A 15,681-nucleotide genomic window follows, 5' to 3' on the forward strand; every position below is an offset into this window, starting at 1 on the left:
GAGTCAGATTATATAGAAGTTTGCAACAAAGGGAGCAGATAGTCTGAACATCGAAGATTACTGGTAGTTAAGGAAAACCAGATATCTCACAGTAAGGAAATTAGCGCTCTTCTATGTATGGGAGAAGAGGGCATGACAGCCCGCTCCAGTATTCTTGCCTGGAGAACCCCATGTTCAGAGGAGCCTTGGCAGGCTACAGTCCATGGAGTTGCAAAGATCGGACACGACTGATGTGACTTAGCAGGCACACATGCATGCCTGGGAGGATGCAAGCGTCTGGACTCACTGAATTCATTCCTTTCACATGCACCTCAGCTATCTGGGTCCAGTAAACCTGCATTTTCACATCCCCAGCTGCCCACCCCCTCACTCCTGTCTGTAGGGAGCATCGTGTTGGCAGCTATATCACAGGGATTGTTCTTCCTTTTGGGGGCCCTCCGGGTTGAGAAATTCCCATTTGGAGGGCCAGAACCATAGATAGCTGTGAAATCCTTGTTTATAGATATGACAGGAGATACTCCATTTCAGTGACTTTTTAAAATTTGGTTTTTTCCTTTGCATTCGTTTTCTTCAGTCGCTGGCAATCTTTCGGCTGCCTTGTCTGTGTTGGTAGCTGGCTTCTTTGAAATACACAGAAAGCACTTCCCACCAGTGGAACAACCTCTTTCAGGCAAAGTTGTCACCGTCTCCTCCGTGCCCTGGTCCCACCTGGTCCTTCAATACGTTTTACTCGGAGTGGCTGAAACCCTGGTCAACCCAGCCTGTGAGTAATGATTTTTTTCACCTCCTGTTGGAACATACTGAATCTTCACTCGGAGTACATTGCCTCAAGTGGTTGGAAATCTGATCCTGCCCCAGAAATTTCCTACAATGCTTCAGAACAAGCTTATGCATCATCCTCATTTAAAAAGAAATTACAATTTCTCTTCGTTCTTTTACCACACACAGACAATGATTAATTCAACCTGAATGTTGATAGGATGGAATGGAAGATTTACTAATCTGGTTAAAGGTAGCAATCATTTGGTCAGATACACAACAGGAGAAAATTCTGCTAAAACTTAGAAGACAAGACTGATATGTAATCTTTCCTCTGATCTTCTCCCTTCCCTCTTCCCACCCTCTCCCTCTAATTCATAGGTAAACTCACTTATATACTCCTCCAAAAGTAACATTTGTAGTGTACATTGAGAGTATATAAACATGCAAATGAACTGAAAGTTTAAGCCAGTTTTCCAGACAACTCAGTGTCTTTAAATTAAATGACACTAAATTAAGTGTGATCACGAATGTTTCATAAGACAGGTTCAAAATAACTTTATTAAGTATCAAGGGTTTTCTGTATCATCTAGATGCTGATATTAATTAAACTAGCCACTTCAAAATTCATCAAAGTATTTCAGTGACTTCTTACAAAACTGCAATATGTATGTGTGAGTGTGTGTGTGTGTATACTTATCAGTGTGATCTACTGCATCTTATATTTCTGCCTTCCTTATAAGTTCCCCACACAGAGGATCTTGACTGTAACTCAAGCCAATTATACTTTACCAAAATTATTTTTATAACTTCCTGACTCTCTTCCTGCCTCTAATGTCTCACCCATTCTATCTGCTCAACTCAACCTTTTAAGTAATTTTCATAGATGACAATTCTAACTAATTCTCTTGCTAAAATCTTCAATTATTCTTAAATTCCTCAAAGCAATATACATATATATATGTATTTTATGCGCATATACACATATATGACATCAAGGTAATTCTTTTAAAAAATCAAAATAAAATTAAATGTGTAATTACAGCCATATATGTATGTTAGACTTCTTTTTTATAATTTTAGGTTATTTCATTCACATGAAATAAATAATTTTATGAGATTCTAAGATGTGGCTATCACTGTTTGATACTAGAGAAAATACAAAAAAAGTATAAAAGAATATCACCACACAAATGTTTGTGACTTCCCTGATGTTTCCAGAAGATTGTTGGAAGTAGTCAGCTGACATTTTATAGGTAATGAATGAAGGTGATGAGTGAATGCTTATGTGCTCAGTTGTTAAGTCACGTCCAGCTGTTTTGCGACCCAGTGGACTATAGCTTGCCAGGTTCCTCTGTCCATGGGGTTTTCAAAGCAAGAATACTGGGGTGGGTTGCTATTTCCTCCTCCAGGGGATCTTCCTGACCCAGGGATCGAACCCGAATCCCCTGTCTCCTGCAGTGCAGGTGAACTCATTACTGCTTGAGTCATCAAGGAATCAATGAAGGTGATGAGTGAATACAGTCAGGAAATTCCCAGCCAGCTAAGCAACTGTGGTTCAGCATTTGAAAGCTAGAGAGGCACTTTTAACCAGAGAGTTAAAAAGGCAGATCATGTCATATTAAGCACTTAGTCCATCCATCCCTGATTTCCCATCTGAAAACTGAGGTCCAACTAAGTCCACTGACTTTTTCCTCTATAGAGCTCATGGGACAGGGAGCAGAAGATTTCATTTTAATTTCCAGCCTTGTTATTAACTACACATGTGACCTTAAAAATCCACTTAGCCACTAAGCTTCACCTTTTAGACCTTTAAAATGGAAATACTTATAATTCTTCCTCATATCACAGCATCGGTGTAACAGTCAATGGGAATGAAACCTACTCCTGAGAATTAAATGACATAAAATGTGAGAGGGTGTTTTGAACTATCAAATCAAGAATCATTCTTCTGAAAGGCAGGATGGCATAGTTGTTAATATCCATAAAGTCGGGCAGAACTGAATTCAAACCCAGTTCAGCCACTGACTAGTTGTGTGAACTTGGCAAAATTATTCTGCATTTTTGAGCCTTTCTCATCATCTGTAAAATGAGGAAGGGATGTTGTAAGGACTAAGTGAAATATTTCATGTAAAGGAAAAAGCAGCGTGTACATAGACAATATATAGGATAGACCGCACTTACCACTAACAATTGTATAGCTTCCCCTGGTGGCTCAGATGGTAAGAATCTGCCTGCAATGAGGGAGATCTGGATTTGATCCTTGGATTGGGAAGATCCCCTGGTGGAGGGCATGACAACCCTCTCCAGTATTCTTGCCTGGAGAATCCCCAAGGACAGAGGAGCCTGGTGCGCTACAGTCCATGAGGTCACAAAGAGTTGGACACGATTGAGTGACTAAGCACAGCACAGCACATGTGTGCTGTTATTATTGTTCCTATGCTTCAGGGAAATTAATAGTCCAAGACTCAGGGCTCAAGCACAGATGTCCGGCTCACAAGCCATAGTAAAAACCACACCTCCCACAACTTGAACACCAGGAGATCTGATAGTGGGAGCAGTACTGTGTCTTTGTCACCAGTCATCCAAAGTTCCTTTTTTCTTCTTACTTCTCACCTCCAATCCAACAGCAAGTCTTAGTCTTTACTCTGAAATATAATTTAAATCTGGTCCTATCTCATCATCTCCTATTCTATTCACCTGGTTTCTAATCCCAGTTCTTTTTTTCCCCATGTACACTTCTTATTTTAAAAAAATAAAATAAAAGATTTACTATTCCAGGGATATAGTGGACTTAGGTGTGAGTTGTTTAAAATATTTTTAATAAACATCACTACTGGAAAAGTGGTATGTAAACACACAGGTGGGAGTGTGTCTGGCAAGAAAATACAAGGAGTCTCATGCAGTTGGAGGCATAAGGAAGAGATAAACTGGTCAAACTGTCAAACTTAAATTTGCTCCATCTGGGTGGTGGGGGGGCAGGTTCAATCATTTGTTTAGGAAACTAGATCCCTCATGCCACAACTAAGAATTCACATGCTACAACTAAAAAATCCTGCATGCTGCAACTGGAGAAGGAAATGGAAGCCCACTCCAGTGTTCTTGCCTGGGAAATCCCGTGGACAGATGAGTCTGGCAGGCTATAGCCCATGGGGTCGCAAAGAGTTGGACACAACTTAGAGACTGAACCACCACCACCGTGCTGCAGCTGAGACCTGGCACAGCCAAATAAGTAAATAAAAATTGTCAAAAAAAAAAAAAAAGAATTGGTCAACAGGGTTATGTGGTTTTCTCTAGCTACGTCAGACTGCATGGGTCTAGGACCAGATACTGAATTGTCTTGCCAGTCAATTTCCAGAAGGCAAGAGACAGGCAAAGACAAGAGGGAATGTGGAAGAATATGATTCTAATAGTTGACCATGGAACTTAGCGTGGATTAAAAAAAAAAGTAGTGAGAACACGTAGGGCATGAAAGAGGTGAAAATAATGAAAGGAGTCATGGAGTGGAAGCCCTGAAGGAGGACAGGCATTTTGATGGTTGGGTCATCGAGAGTAAGCTGGGAAGATGGAAGGTGGTAGTCAGAGGCCAGTGCACAAAGTTGAGATTATGGATCAGTGACGATCACTACTCTGGGGCATGCGTTGGCAAACTTTTTCTTAAAACTTTCAGATAGTAAGTGGTTCGGTTTTGCACTCGTTTCTGGTGCAACTACTGAACTCCATCATTGTGGTGTATAGGCCATCAGACATGATATACAATGAATGGGCATGGCTGTGTCCCAATAAAACTTTATTTATAAATAGGTGGCAGCTGGACCTTACCTGACCGTAGTTCACCAACCCCTGGTCTGAGGTACAAGTTTCAGCATGTGTCCATAGGTGTGAGTGGCTAAGGTCAAATAGGGGATAAGGACTTTAGAAAGGGGGTCATGGAACTGTCATATCTTGGGCCATTCCAAGATATGACAGAATGGAAGGTTGGAAACATGATCTATATGTATGTGTGTGTTAAAATTGCCAGGGACTTCTCTGGAGGTCCAGTGGTTAAGACTTCACTTTCCAGTTCAGGAGGGTTGAGTTCACTGGGGGACTAAAATCCCACATGCATTGAAGCCAAAAAATAAAAATAAAACAGAAGCAATATTGTATAACAAATTCAATAAAGACAGAAATAGTACACATAAAAAAATATATTTTTTTTTAAAACTGCCAAGAATTAAGACAGAAGTGGAACCAGAGAGTGTAACGATGAGAGGGGAGCTGATGACTTTGAAAAAATATAAGAAAATGTCACAGAGATTGGCAGCTGACAGCAAAGAAAAGAAATATTAGGTGATCTAACCAGGTAACATGAGATTCAAAGTTGAAGATTTTGTAGAGATGAGGGAGGAATAATGATCTGAAAATGGTAATAGCATAAAGTTCCATTTTCTAGTTCTGCCATACTTCTCCACATGTTCAAAACAAACCCTCCACCAAATGCAATAAGTACATTTTAACTGTTTAAGAACAAGTGAAGTAAAAAATTTCCAGGAATGAGTCTCTAGTACTAGCTGCCTGAGGAAGGCAGTTATGGCTCTATAGTTTGTAGATTCCACATAAACTGTGATGGGGCATCTCTGCGAACACTACAGTCTCCACCTGGAGACAAATTTCAACTCGCTCTTTGGCAACAAGACCAGCTTTCCCATACACTGTATATTTTTTACTGTGTCTTCACAGTAAAATGATCTTCCCTGGTGGCTCAAGCAGTAAAAAATCTGCCTGCAATGCCGGTGACTCAGGTTCGATCCCTGGATCTGGAAGATCCCCTGGAGAAGGGAACGGCTACCTTTCCAAGTATTCTTGCCTGGAGAATTCCATGGACAGAGGAGCCTGTTGGGGTATAAAGTCCATGAGGTAGCAAAGAGTCAGACACGCCTGAGCAACTAACACTTTTCACAGTAAAATTAGGATTTTAGAATAGTGGCAGACTTGTTGGTTACATCTATACTACAGTATGCTAAAGGAAATATCATGGAACCTAAAAAAATCAAGTCGATGATCACCAAAGTCAAAAAGATCAGAACACTCCTGAAATTGGAGTTCAGAGGACTTGAAAAGCGAAGTCCTATAAAAGAGAACCAGAAGTTTTCAAAACGAGGAAAATGACACCAAAGAGAGATTAACCAGCAGGCAGAGAGCTGGCAAAGTGTGCTCATGAATTATATACTGTACCAGAAGTTCTTGCAAAAGAAAAGCACAGGATTAATAATTAACTAGCAAAGTAATAATGGGCCCGAATTTTCCCCTTTTTCTCACTGAAAGAAATCGTCCTACTTCATCTTCCTGCCCATTGTTTGTCTCCTTGTATTTAGAAAGAGGAAAGTTCATCAGCCAAATCCTTTTTGTAACTGAGTCATTCCTGCCCAAAGCCTCTTCAGCATTTATCTTGCACTTTCCTTTGGCTTTTCCTGAGAAAACTTGAAAGCTTGGCCTCAAACTCCCGCAAGTAATTTGCAGGGCACAATTCAGCTCTGGAACCCACGTCTCCTGCTGCCAATATTTGAAGCCTTTCTTCACAGTATTTTACTTATCATCATCATTACCTTAATTTCCAATAACAATCTTTGTGATGTTAAGCACCTGGTTAGTGCTGCCCTTAGTATTATGCATATCTCTGCTCTCTGCCCTGCCAGAGTTCAAGATCCAGGGAAGATGTACTGATACTTTCTCCCACCCTCAGCCTTAGTACTTCAGCACATCTGAAGCTCAGAGATTCCTTTAAATGTTTATTGAATTATAAATAAAAACACATGGAGAACACAGAGAAAGCAAAATGAAAACGTTAAATAAATATAGGAAGGAATAGTAATACATTTACATTAAGTATTAATAAGTTCATTTAAAAGTGCTGGACAAGGGACTTCCCTGGTGGTCCAGCAGATAAGAAATTTGCCTTCCAATGCAGGGATGTGAATTCAATCCCTGGTCTGGGAACTAAGATGCTACATGCCTCGGAATGACTAAGTCCACTTGCCACCATGAACACCCAGGCAGCCAACAATAACAGTAAATTAAATTTTTTAAAAAGTGCTGGACAAATGCAGAGTTTTACTGGGGTAAAGTATGGGGAAACTAGAGGTGAAGTCTTCCTGAAAGGAAAGGGGGAAGATAATTAAATTTCATTCTTTGTAGAGAGAGTGAAACTAAAAGTTTAGTGTTCGTGGCATATCCATTTTCTATCACCACCTTTCTTTTGAAAAAGAGCTTCAATATTTATTTACAATCTTTCATTGCAGAAAAATTTGCTAAGTACAAAAGAGTAGGAAAAAAAATTAAAAATCCAATCATTCAGCCACTCAGAGCTAAAACCATTTATATTATTTGATGTGTTTCTTTATAATTTTTTGCCACTTATATACAGAAGAGAGAGATGAGTACAATAAACTCCCATGTACTCCCACATTCCAGCTCTAATAATTTTCTACACATGGCCCAAACTGTCTCTTCTCTACCTTCATTCACATAATGTCTTCTTCTTCATGGTATAATTATGAAGCAAACCATAGGTATCAAATTGTAATAAATACTATAAAGACTTTAGTTTGTATCATTAAGATGGCTATTCATAGTTATGTTGATATGGAATGTATACAATTATATATGCTTACTTCATTTATTTCTGATATAAAAAATTATGTTTAATTGAAATTTAAAATAAAAACTTTCCTCCATAATTTTCTTTTCACCCCTTACCACCATCATTACTACTATTCAAACAATGACTTGGGAGGGAAAAGATAACCATTCTGGAGACCCAATACTTAAGATACTGCCTTTCCTTAATTGGGATATTTAAATGCATATAAAAATAAATAAAAGGGAATTCTCTGGCAGTCCAGTGGTTTAGACCCCACACTTTCACTGATGAGGATCTGGGTCCAATCCCTGGTTGGGGAACTAGGATCCCGCAAACCATGAGGTGCAGCCAAAAAACAAATTTTGTAATGCATATGAAAGGATTCGTACAGTGCCTTGGTGGATCAGATGGTAAAGCATCTGTCTACAATGCGGGAGACCCGGGTTCGATCCCTGTGTTGGGAAGATCCCCTGGCAAAGGAAATGGCAATCCACTCCAGCACTATTGCCTGGAAAATCCCATGGACAGAGGAGCCTGGTAGGCTACAGTCCATGGGGTCGCAAAAAGTCAGACACGACTGAGCGACTTCACTTGCACAAATAGGGGATATTTGATTTGGTAAAATTAATATCATTACAAATGGCTAACCTTATTCAGTTATTGTATACATCATAGCAAGTAACAGTCATACACCTCAAACAAGTACATAATGAATGATCTTACTACCATTTGATAGAGAAGAAGGCTGAGGCTTGAAAAGTTTAAGTATAGAATCTGCCTACCAAGTAGGAGACATGGGTTCAATCCCTGGGTTGAAAATATCCCCTGGAGAAGGAAATGGCAACCCACTCCAGTATTCTTGCCTGGAGAATCCCATGGACAGAGGAGCCTGGAGGGCTACAGTCCATAGGGTTACAAAGAGTTGGACATGACTTAGTGACTAAACAACAACCTAAAGTCACAGAGGTAATAAACATCTGACCCAGGATTTTATCATAAGCTTATCTAAGTCAGAGCTCACACTGGTCGCTGCCATGCTAGTTTTCTATGATAGATTGAGTTTTCCATGGGGAATCTAATGATGTATATAAACAACAGAATCATAGAACTTACTGATATCATCATGATACTATCCATTACAATCTTCCCAGGTGGTGCTAGTGGTAAAGAATCCACCTGCCAATGCAGGAGATGTAAGAGGCACAGGATGGGTCAGGAAGATCATCTAGAGGCAGGCACAGAAATCCACTCCAGTATTCTTATTTGGAGAATCCCGTGGACAGAGGAGCCTGGTGGACTTCAGTCCATGAGGTCACAAAGGGTCGAATACAACTGAAGCAACTTAGCATGCATACATGATACTCTCCAATACAAGCCTTAGCTCAATCCAAAATCCATAAGAAATATTCAAATTGATGTATAACTTGGGTGAATATTTTGGGACACTCAACCACCTAGCAGTTAAATTTTCCTTAGAGCTATATAGGAGTGTATTTTGCCACATTTTATTCCTTGTAGATATCTGCAAATTGTAACATCGTATCAGCTCAGTTCAGTCACTCAGTCCTGTCTGACTTTGTGACCCTATAGACTGCAGCACTCCAGGCTTCCCCGTCCATCACCAACTCCCGGAGCTTGCTCAAACTCCTATCCACCGAGTCGGTGATGCCATCCAACCATCTCATCCTCTGTCGTCCCCTTCTTCTCCTGCCTTCAGTCTTTCCCAGCATCAGGGTCAGTCAGCTCTTTGCATCAGGTGGCCAATGTTTTGGAGTTTCAGCTTCAGCATCAGTCCTTCCAGTGAATATTCAGGACTGTTTTCCTTTAGGATTGACTGATTGGATCTCCTTGAAGTCCAAGGGACTTTCAAGAGTTTCTCCAACACCACAATTCAAAAGCATCAGTTCTTTGGCACTCAGCTTTCTTTATGGTCCAACTCTCACATCCATACATGACTACTGGAAAAGCCATAGCTTTGACTAGATGGACCTTTGTCAGCAAAGTAATGTCTCTGCTTTTTAACTCACTGTCTAGGTTTGTCATAACTTTTCTTCCAAGGAGCAAGCATTTTTTAACATCATAATATATCTTACTCTAGCAATGTTAACAAAAGTGAAGTCAAAGTCTCTCAGTCATGTCTGACTCTTTGCAATCCATGGACTATACAGTCCACGCAATTCTCCAGGCAAAAATACTGGCATGGGTAGCCATTCCCTTCTCCAGGGGATCGTCCCAACCCAGGGATCAAACCCAGGTCTCTTGCATTGCAGGTGGATTCTTTACCAGCTGAGCCACAAGGGAAGCCCAGTGTTAACAAGGCCCAACAGAAATTTTACCTGCATCAGTAAACTTTCTTGGCGGTATGATCAATACCGATTTGAAGAGTATCCGTACTTTTACTTTAGAGAGAATTTTCTATGAACTTATGGTTGCTGGGAGGAAGAATGGAGGGAAGGGTTAGTTAGGGAGTTTGGGATCAATATATACACACTCCTGTATTTAAAATAGATAAACAACAAGAACCTACTGATTAGCACAGGGAAATTGGCCCAAGGTTATGTGGCAGCCTGGATGGGAGGGGAATTTAGGAGAGAACGGATGCATGTATATGTATGGCTGAGTCCCTTTGCTATTCATCTAAAGCTATCGTAACACTGTTAATTGGCTATACTCCAATATAAAATAAAAATTTTAGAAAAAGGAATAATGTTCTAAATTCTGAACTTTTGTCTTCTCAGTCTCTGTAATATACAAATTTGTTCCAAGTACCATCAGAAGAACCTTTATGAATTGCTTGACACTGATCAATGGATTTGCTTGTTTCATGGGGGCACTGCTGTTGGAGTTGGTCTACCTCATCTCAGAAGGTAAAAAATGGTTTGCTTATATATATATATATTGATTTGATGACTAGAGAATTGAGAGACAAAACCTTAAGAGAGGCTTTGCCAGCGTAGTCTTTTTTTTTAATTGATCCACTTTTGCAATTAAGATAGAATTAAGATAGGAAATAGACTCTTGCTGTATTCATTAATTTCTGGGAATTGTTTTTCTTTTGATAGGAGGAGGTAATTACAGAATGTCACTTCTCATGAGACCCTGTCTGCTGTCTTTCTTTATCGTACTTTAATGCAAACTGGTCATTATGTTCTTATTAGGTTTTTCAACAGGGCTGTATTCAATAATGGGTCATAGATAACCCTCAGAAAAGGTAAGTCCTGTGTAAATATAGGAGGATGGGGGTATCTGGATGATCCTTTATCCAGAAATATAGTCTGCAACCAAAGAGAAATTGTGAGTTGAACTGGAAAAATTTCCCAATAGATATTTTGGTCAGAAGAAACAACCAATCTGAAAAAGTCACATGCTACATAAAAAGTACTACTCTTACATGGACCGGTAGAAAAATCAAACAGGATAACATTAAAAATTAGCTGTCATGACAAAATGTCTTTGGCTGTATTTTAAATCTGCAGATTTTTTCCTTTATTTGTTCTGAGATGTTAATACAGTTTAAAATTTATTAAATTTCCTTGTGCTTATTTTATGGGAAATACTGAAGGCGTATTGTTCTCTCCTTTCAAAAATGCATTTTAAAATTGTAAACAAATATTCATATTCTTTACAAATAAATTTAATTTACTTACTTTCCAACTATGGAAAAAATAAATTCTATGAAAGAGAAACTCCTTTTAACACTAGGTATCCATTCAAAAAACATTTATGGGGATCCACTCTGTTCCAGATACCATATTAGGTACTAGAGATACCATGCCAAGAAAATTAACTTCCAGATCCTCACAAAATTTCCAAGGGTGTAGGGAAGCAATAAAATTGAGTAATAAATTAAATGATAGGTATAGTAGAGTTCAAGGAACAAATCTAAAGTCTTTGATTGTTAAGATCAAACCCTGTTCTTAGTTAACTGAGAAAGTTAAGCCAAAGTATGTAATGAGTAATTACCATGTGCCAGGCTCTACATTATTAATACATGGAATTATGTGAGACATGGTTCCAGTTCTTAAGAGCTCACATTCGAATTGTCATAACGAAGTGTGAACAACAGAATTTGTAGACATCTCTGATGATCAGAGTCTTTAAATGCAAACAAAGCCTAGAACACTGATATTAGGATTTTATAAGATAGCTTGGAAAAATCTTACCAATACCTCTACCTAAACATCTCTTGACAAGCTGGCTATAAATGTGGAGATTCCCCACAGACTCCCCCTCAGAACTGATAATTTGCTAGGAAGCACAATACTTGTGATTACAGCTTTATTATAGCAAAAAAGCACAAATCGGAATGAGATAAAGGCAGAGATGCATAAAACAAGGTCTAGGAGGGTTCCAGAAACGAAGCTTGTTTCATCCTCGGAGATGTTGTACCCAAATGGCATCAGTGTGACAGTGTCACAGCAGTGTGACAGTACACAGAGCACTGTCACCCAGGAGAGCTTGCCTGAGCTTCAGTATGCAGAGTTTTTATCGAGGTAGGGGCTTCCCTGATGTCTCAGACTGTAAAGAATCTGCCTGCAATGCAGGAAGACCCAGGTTCGATCCCTGGGTCCGGAAGATGCCCTGGAGAAGAGAATGGCTACCCACTCTAGTATTCTTGCCTAGAGAGTCCCATGGACAGAGGAGCTTGGCGGGCTACCGTCCTTGGGTTCACAAAGAGCTGGACACGACTGAGCAACTAACACTTCTGTCTCATGTGCGCAGGACTGACTGAACCATTGGCCATGTAGTTGAACTCAGTCTCCAGTCTATCTTCTCTCCCCAAAAACTGGGCTGATACCCACTCTGTGGCTCAAAATGCCAACCCTCTAACCCTGTGGTTGGTCTTCCAGGCTTGCCAACTCCCATTCTGAGTCATGCCATTAAGAAAAACCATCAGGTGGGGCTTATTGAGCCAACCATGAATAACAGAGACACTTCAGTCCCTTGGGAAATTCAGAGATTTTAGAGTTTACCTCCCAGGAACCAGGAAGAAAGGCTAGACAATTTTCTTATTACACACAACTGTTCTTGCAAATATGTTTTACTGAAAATCTATTTTTACTGAGAATCTGCACAGTATGATAGGATCTGCTATATAACATCACTGGGTCTATCACAACAATTGTATAAAGTTGACAAAGCATCTACTCTCTAGTTGCAGTGGGCAGGCTTCTCATTGCAGTGGCTTCTCTCCTTGCGGAGCACAGGCTCTAGGGCACATGGGCTTCAGTAGCTGCAGCACATGGGCTCAGTAGTTGTGGCCTCCTGGCTCTAAGCTCAGACTCAATAGTAGTGGCACTTGAGCTTAGGTGCTCTACAGCACGTGACATCTTCCCGGATCATGGATGGAACCACATTTCCTGCAGTGGCAGGCTGATTCTTTACCACTGAGCCATCATGAAAGCCCAAGAGTTTATACAGTTTTGGCAGAGTTTGGTGCCCATTAAAAGAGGTCTACCAAGAACACACAGTGAGTACATCTTAGCATCATGCAATGTGAGGCAGAGGGGAGGAGCAGTCTCTAAACTCATATTGAAAAGAACATCATTTAAATTACTGCTAACTGCCCTTTTGGCTCTCTGAGTGGCACCATGGCGGTCGGCAAGAACAAGCGCCTTACGAAAGGAGGCAAAAAGGGAGCCAAGAAGAAAGTGGTTGACCCATTTTCTAAAAAAGATTGGTATGATGTGAAAGCACCAGCTATGTTCAATATAAGGAATATTGGGAAAACATTGGTCACGAGAACTCAAGGAACCAAAATCGCATTTGATGGCCTTAAAGGTCATGTTTTTGAAGTGAGTCTTGCTGATCTGCAGAATGATGAAGCAGCATTTAGAAAATTCAGGCTAATTACTGAGGATGTTCAGGGCAAAAACTGCCTGACTAACTTTCATGGTATGGATCTTACCCGTGACAAAATGTGCTCCATGGTCAAAAAATGGCAGACCATGACTGAAGCTCACGTTGATGTCAAGACTACCGATGGTTACTTGCTTCGTCTGTTCTGTGTGGGTTTTACTAAAAAGCGCAACAATCAGATTCGGAAGACCTCTTACGCCCAGCACCAGCAGGTGCGCCAGATCCGCAAGAAGATGATGGAGATCATGACTCGAGAGGTGCAGACCAATGACCTGAAAGAGGTGGTCACTAAACTGATTCCAGATAGCATTGGAAAAGACATAGAAAAGGCTTGCCAATCTATTTATCCACTCCATGATGTCTTCGTTAGAAAAGTAAAAATGCTGAAGAAGCCCAAATTTGAATTGGGAAAACTCATGGAGCTACATAGTGAAGGTAGTAGTTCTGGAAAAGCTACTGGGGATGAGACAGGTGCTAAAGTTGAACGAGCTGATGGATACGAGCCACCAGTCCAAGAATCGGTTTAAAACGCAGACTCTTAATGGTGACAAATAAAAGATCTTATTTGTGGTAAAAAAAATAAATAAAAATAAATTACTGCTAATTGATTTAATTTACTTCTTTAAAATGTTTTTCTATTCATACTAATACTGTGTTACATCAAGTCATATCCTAATCAGTTCAGTTCATTTCAGTTCAGTCGCTCAGTCGTGTCCAACTCTTTGCGACCCCATGGATTGCAGCACACCAGGCCTCCCTGTCCATCACCAACTCCCGGAGTTCACTCAGACTCACATCCATGGAGTCAGTGATGCCATCCAGCCATCTCATCCTCTGTCATCCCCTTCTCCTCCTGCCCCCAATCCCTCCCAGCATCAGAGTCTTTTCCAATGAGTCAACTCTTCACATGAGGTGGCCAAAGTACTGGAGTTTCAGCTTTAGCATCATTCCTTCCAAAGAAATCCCCGGGTTGATCTCCTTCAGAATGGAATGGTTGAATCTCCTTGCAGTCCAAGGGACTCTCAAGAGTCTTCTCCAACACCACAGTTTCAAAGCATCTAGAATCTTGCAATTGGGTGTCACTGTTGAGGTCATCTAATCTAACACTATACCCCAAACTAGAAGATGCACAGTCTTCTTCTAGTACCCAGGAAATGTTCTCTACTTTGAGAAGTAACCCAACTGTTAATAAATATATTTCCCAGAATAAACCTACTTTTTCTGTCCACATAGCAACTCTTCAAAACATTCAATAAATATTTGGGGCAATAATGTACAATGTTAAAAGAGTAGGTTCTATAGTCAAACTCCACGGATTCCAATCCAGGTAGTCTAGCTCTGTGTCTTCAGTTTTCATGTCAATAGCAACAATAAATAATTCATTATGTTGCTTAGAGGATTAAGTAGTTAATATGCATAATAAGTATTCAATAAAGATAGCTATTTTGACCCCCTTCTAATATAGAGACAAACCACTCCAATTTTTTTCATAGTACATGATTCCTTGATTTTTCATTATCAAAACCCCTCTATCTTGATGGATAGATAACAATTTGTCAGTATTGTTCTTAAAATATGGTTTCCAGACTCAATCACAAGGCTCAAAATGGGTACATCCAAGATAGATATGTTACTTTTATCAACCTTCTCAATCTCTCTCTCTCGACATTTTTAATAGAATGCCAACGGAGATTGTAGTTACTTTTTCAGTAGTTGCATCATACCTATGTTCAATTAAAACCTAAGGCTTCTTTTTTTATTTTTAGCAGTTTCTCTCAGTTCAGTTCCAATCATCTTATCACAATTTCGTTGTCTAATTAAATGCAGGACTTTATCTCTTATCCTTAATAAATGTCAACCCATCATTCTAAATAACGGACAGTTTAAAAACTTGGTTCTGTCATCTGGTGAATTACGGGTCTTTACTTCTTTACCAGCTTTGTGTCACTGGCAAATTTAGTAAGCAAGTTTCTAGACTTCTTTCAGGTAATTGATAAAATTGTTGAATTGGACAGGACAAAAAGCAGAGCCTTGTTGAAAATTCCTAGAGACCTCACTGTAAGTTAATGGTAATCAACTAATCCTCTCCTTTTGGATATAATCAGCTGCCTCTTCACCTAGTTACTATCATTGAGCCCACACGATTCTCCATCATTCCCAGAATGACATCACAGGAGACTTTTGTCAAATAGTTTTTTTCTGGGAGTAGATATATCTGAGTTTGTGACAGTCACTTTAGCCATCAGATTAGCATTCATCAAGAAAGGCAATGAAGTTCATTTAGATGATTTTATTTTAGTGACCCTAAACTGGCTTATGGTGACTAATTAGGGCCTCTAAAAGAGAGTGATCCTTAGACTATCTGCATGATTTCAGGTAGGACACCATCTCGTTAAGAATGCTTAAAAAAAGGAAATGCTGCAGTTCACTGTTCTCAGAGA

General features: G+C 39.8%; 2 protein-coding genes across 2 annotated transcripts in view; both read left to right on the forward strand.

The window, feature by feature from the left end:
- Positions 1 to 15,681, forward strand: part of SLC15A5 (solute carrier family 15 member 5) — a 99,671-nt gene that overhangs the window by 52,755 nt on the left and 31,235 nt on the right. The window contains 2 exon segments of the mRNA XM_018048427.1: positions 575 to 763; positions 10,120 to 10,248. Of these exon segments, the coding sequence (XP_017903916.1) occupies positions 575 to 763; positions 10,120 to 10,248 (318 nt within the window).
- Positions 12,951 to 13,830, forward strand: LOC102174421 (40S ribosomal protein S3a-like). Its single transcript, XM_018048428.1, has one exon. The coding sequence runs from the start codon at positions 12,973 to 12,975 to the stop codon at positions 13,765 to 13,767; it is 795 nt and encodes a 264-aa protein (XP_017903917.1). The 5' UTR covers positions 12,951 to 12,972; the 3' UTR covers positions 13,768 to 13,830.

The sequence above is a fragment of the Capra hircus genome, chromosome 5 (genome assembly GCF_001704415.2).
Source record: "Capra hircus breed San Clemente chromosome 5, ASM170441v1, whole genome shotgun sequence".
NCBI lineage: Eukaryota > Metazoa > Chordata > Mammalia > Artiodactyla > Bovidae > Capra > Capra hircus.

What these genes read in the sequence shown, in the direction of transcription:
- LOC102174421 (XM_018048428.1), top strand. Translation starts at nt 12,973, where the DNA reads ATGGCGGTCGGCAAGAACAAGCGCCTTACGAAAGGAGGCAAAAAGGGA.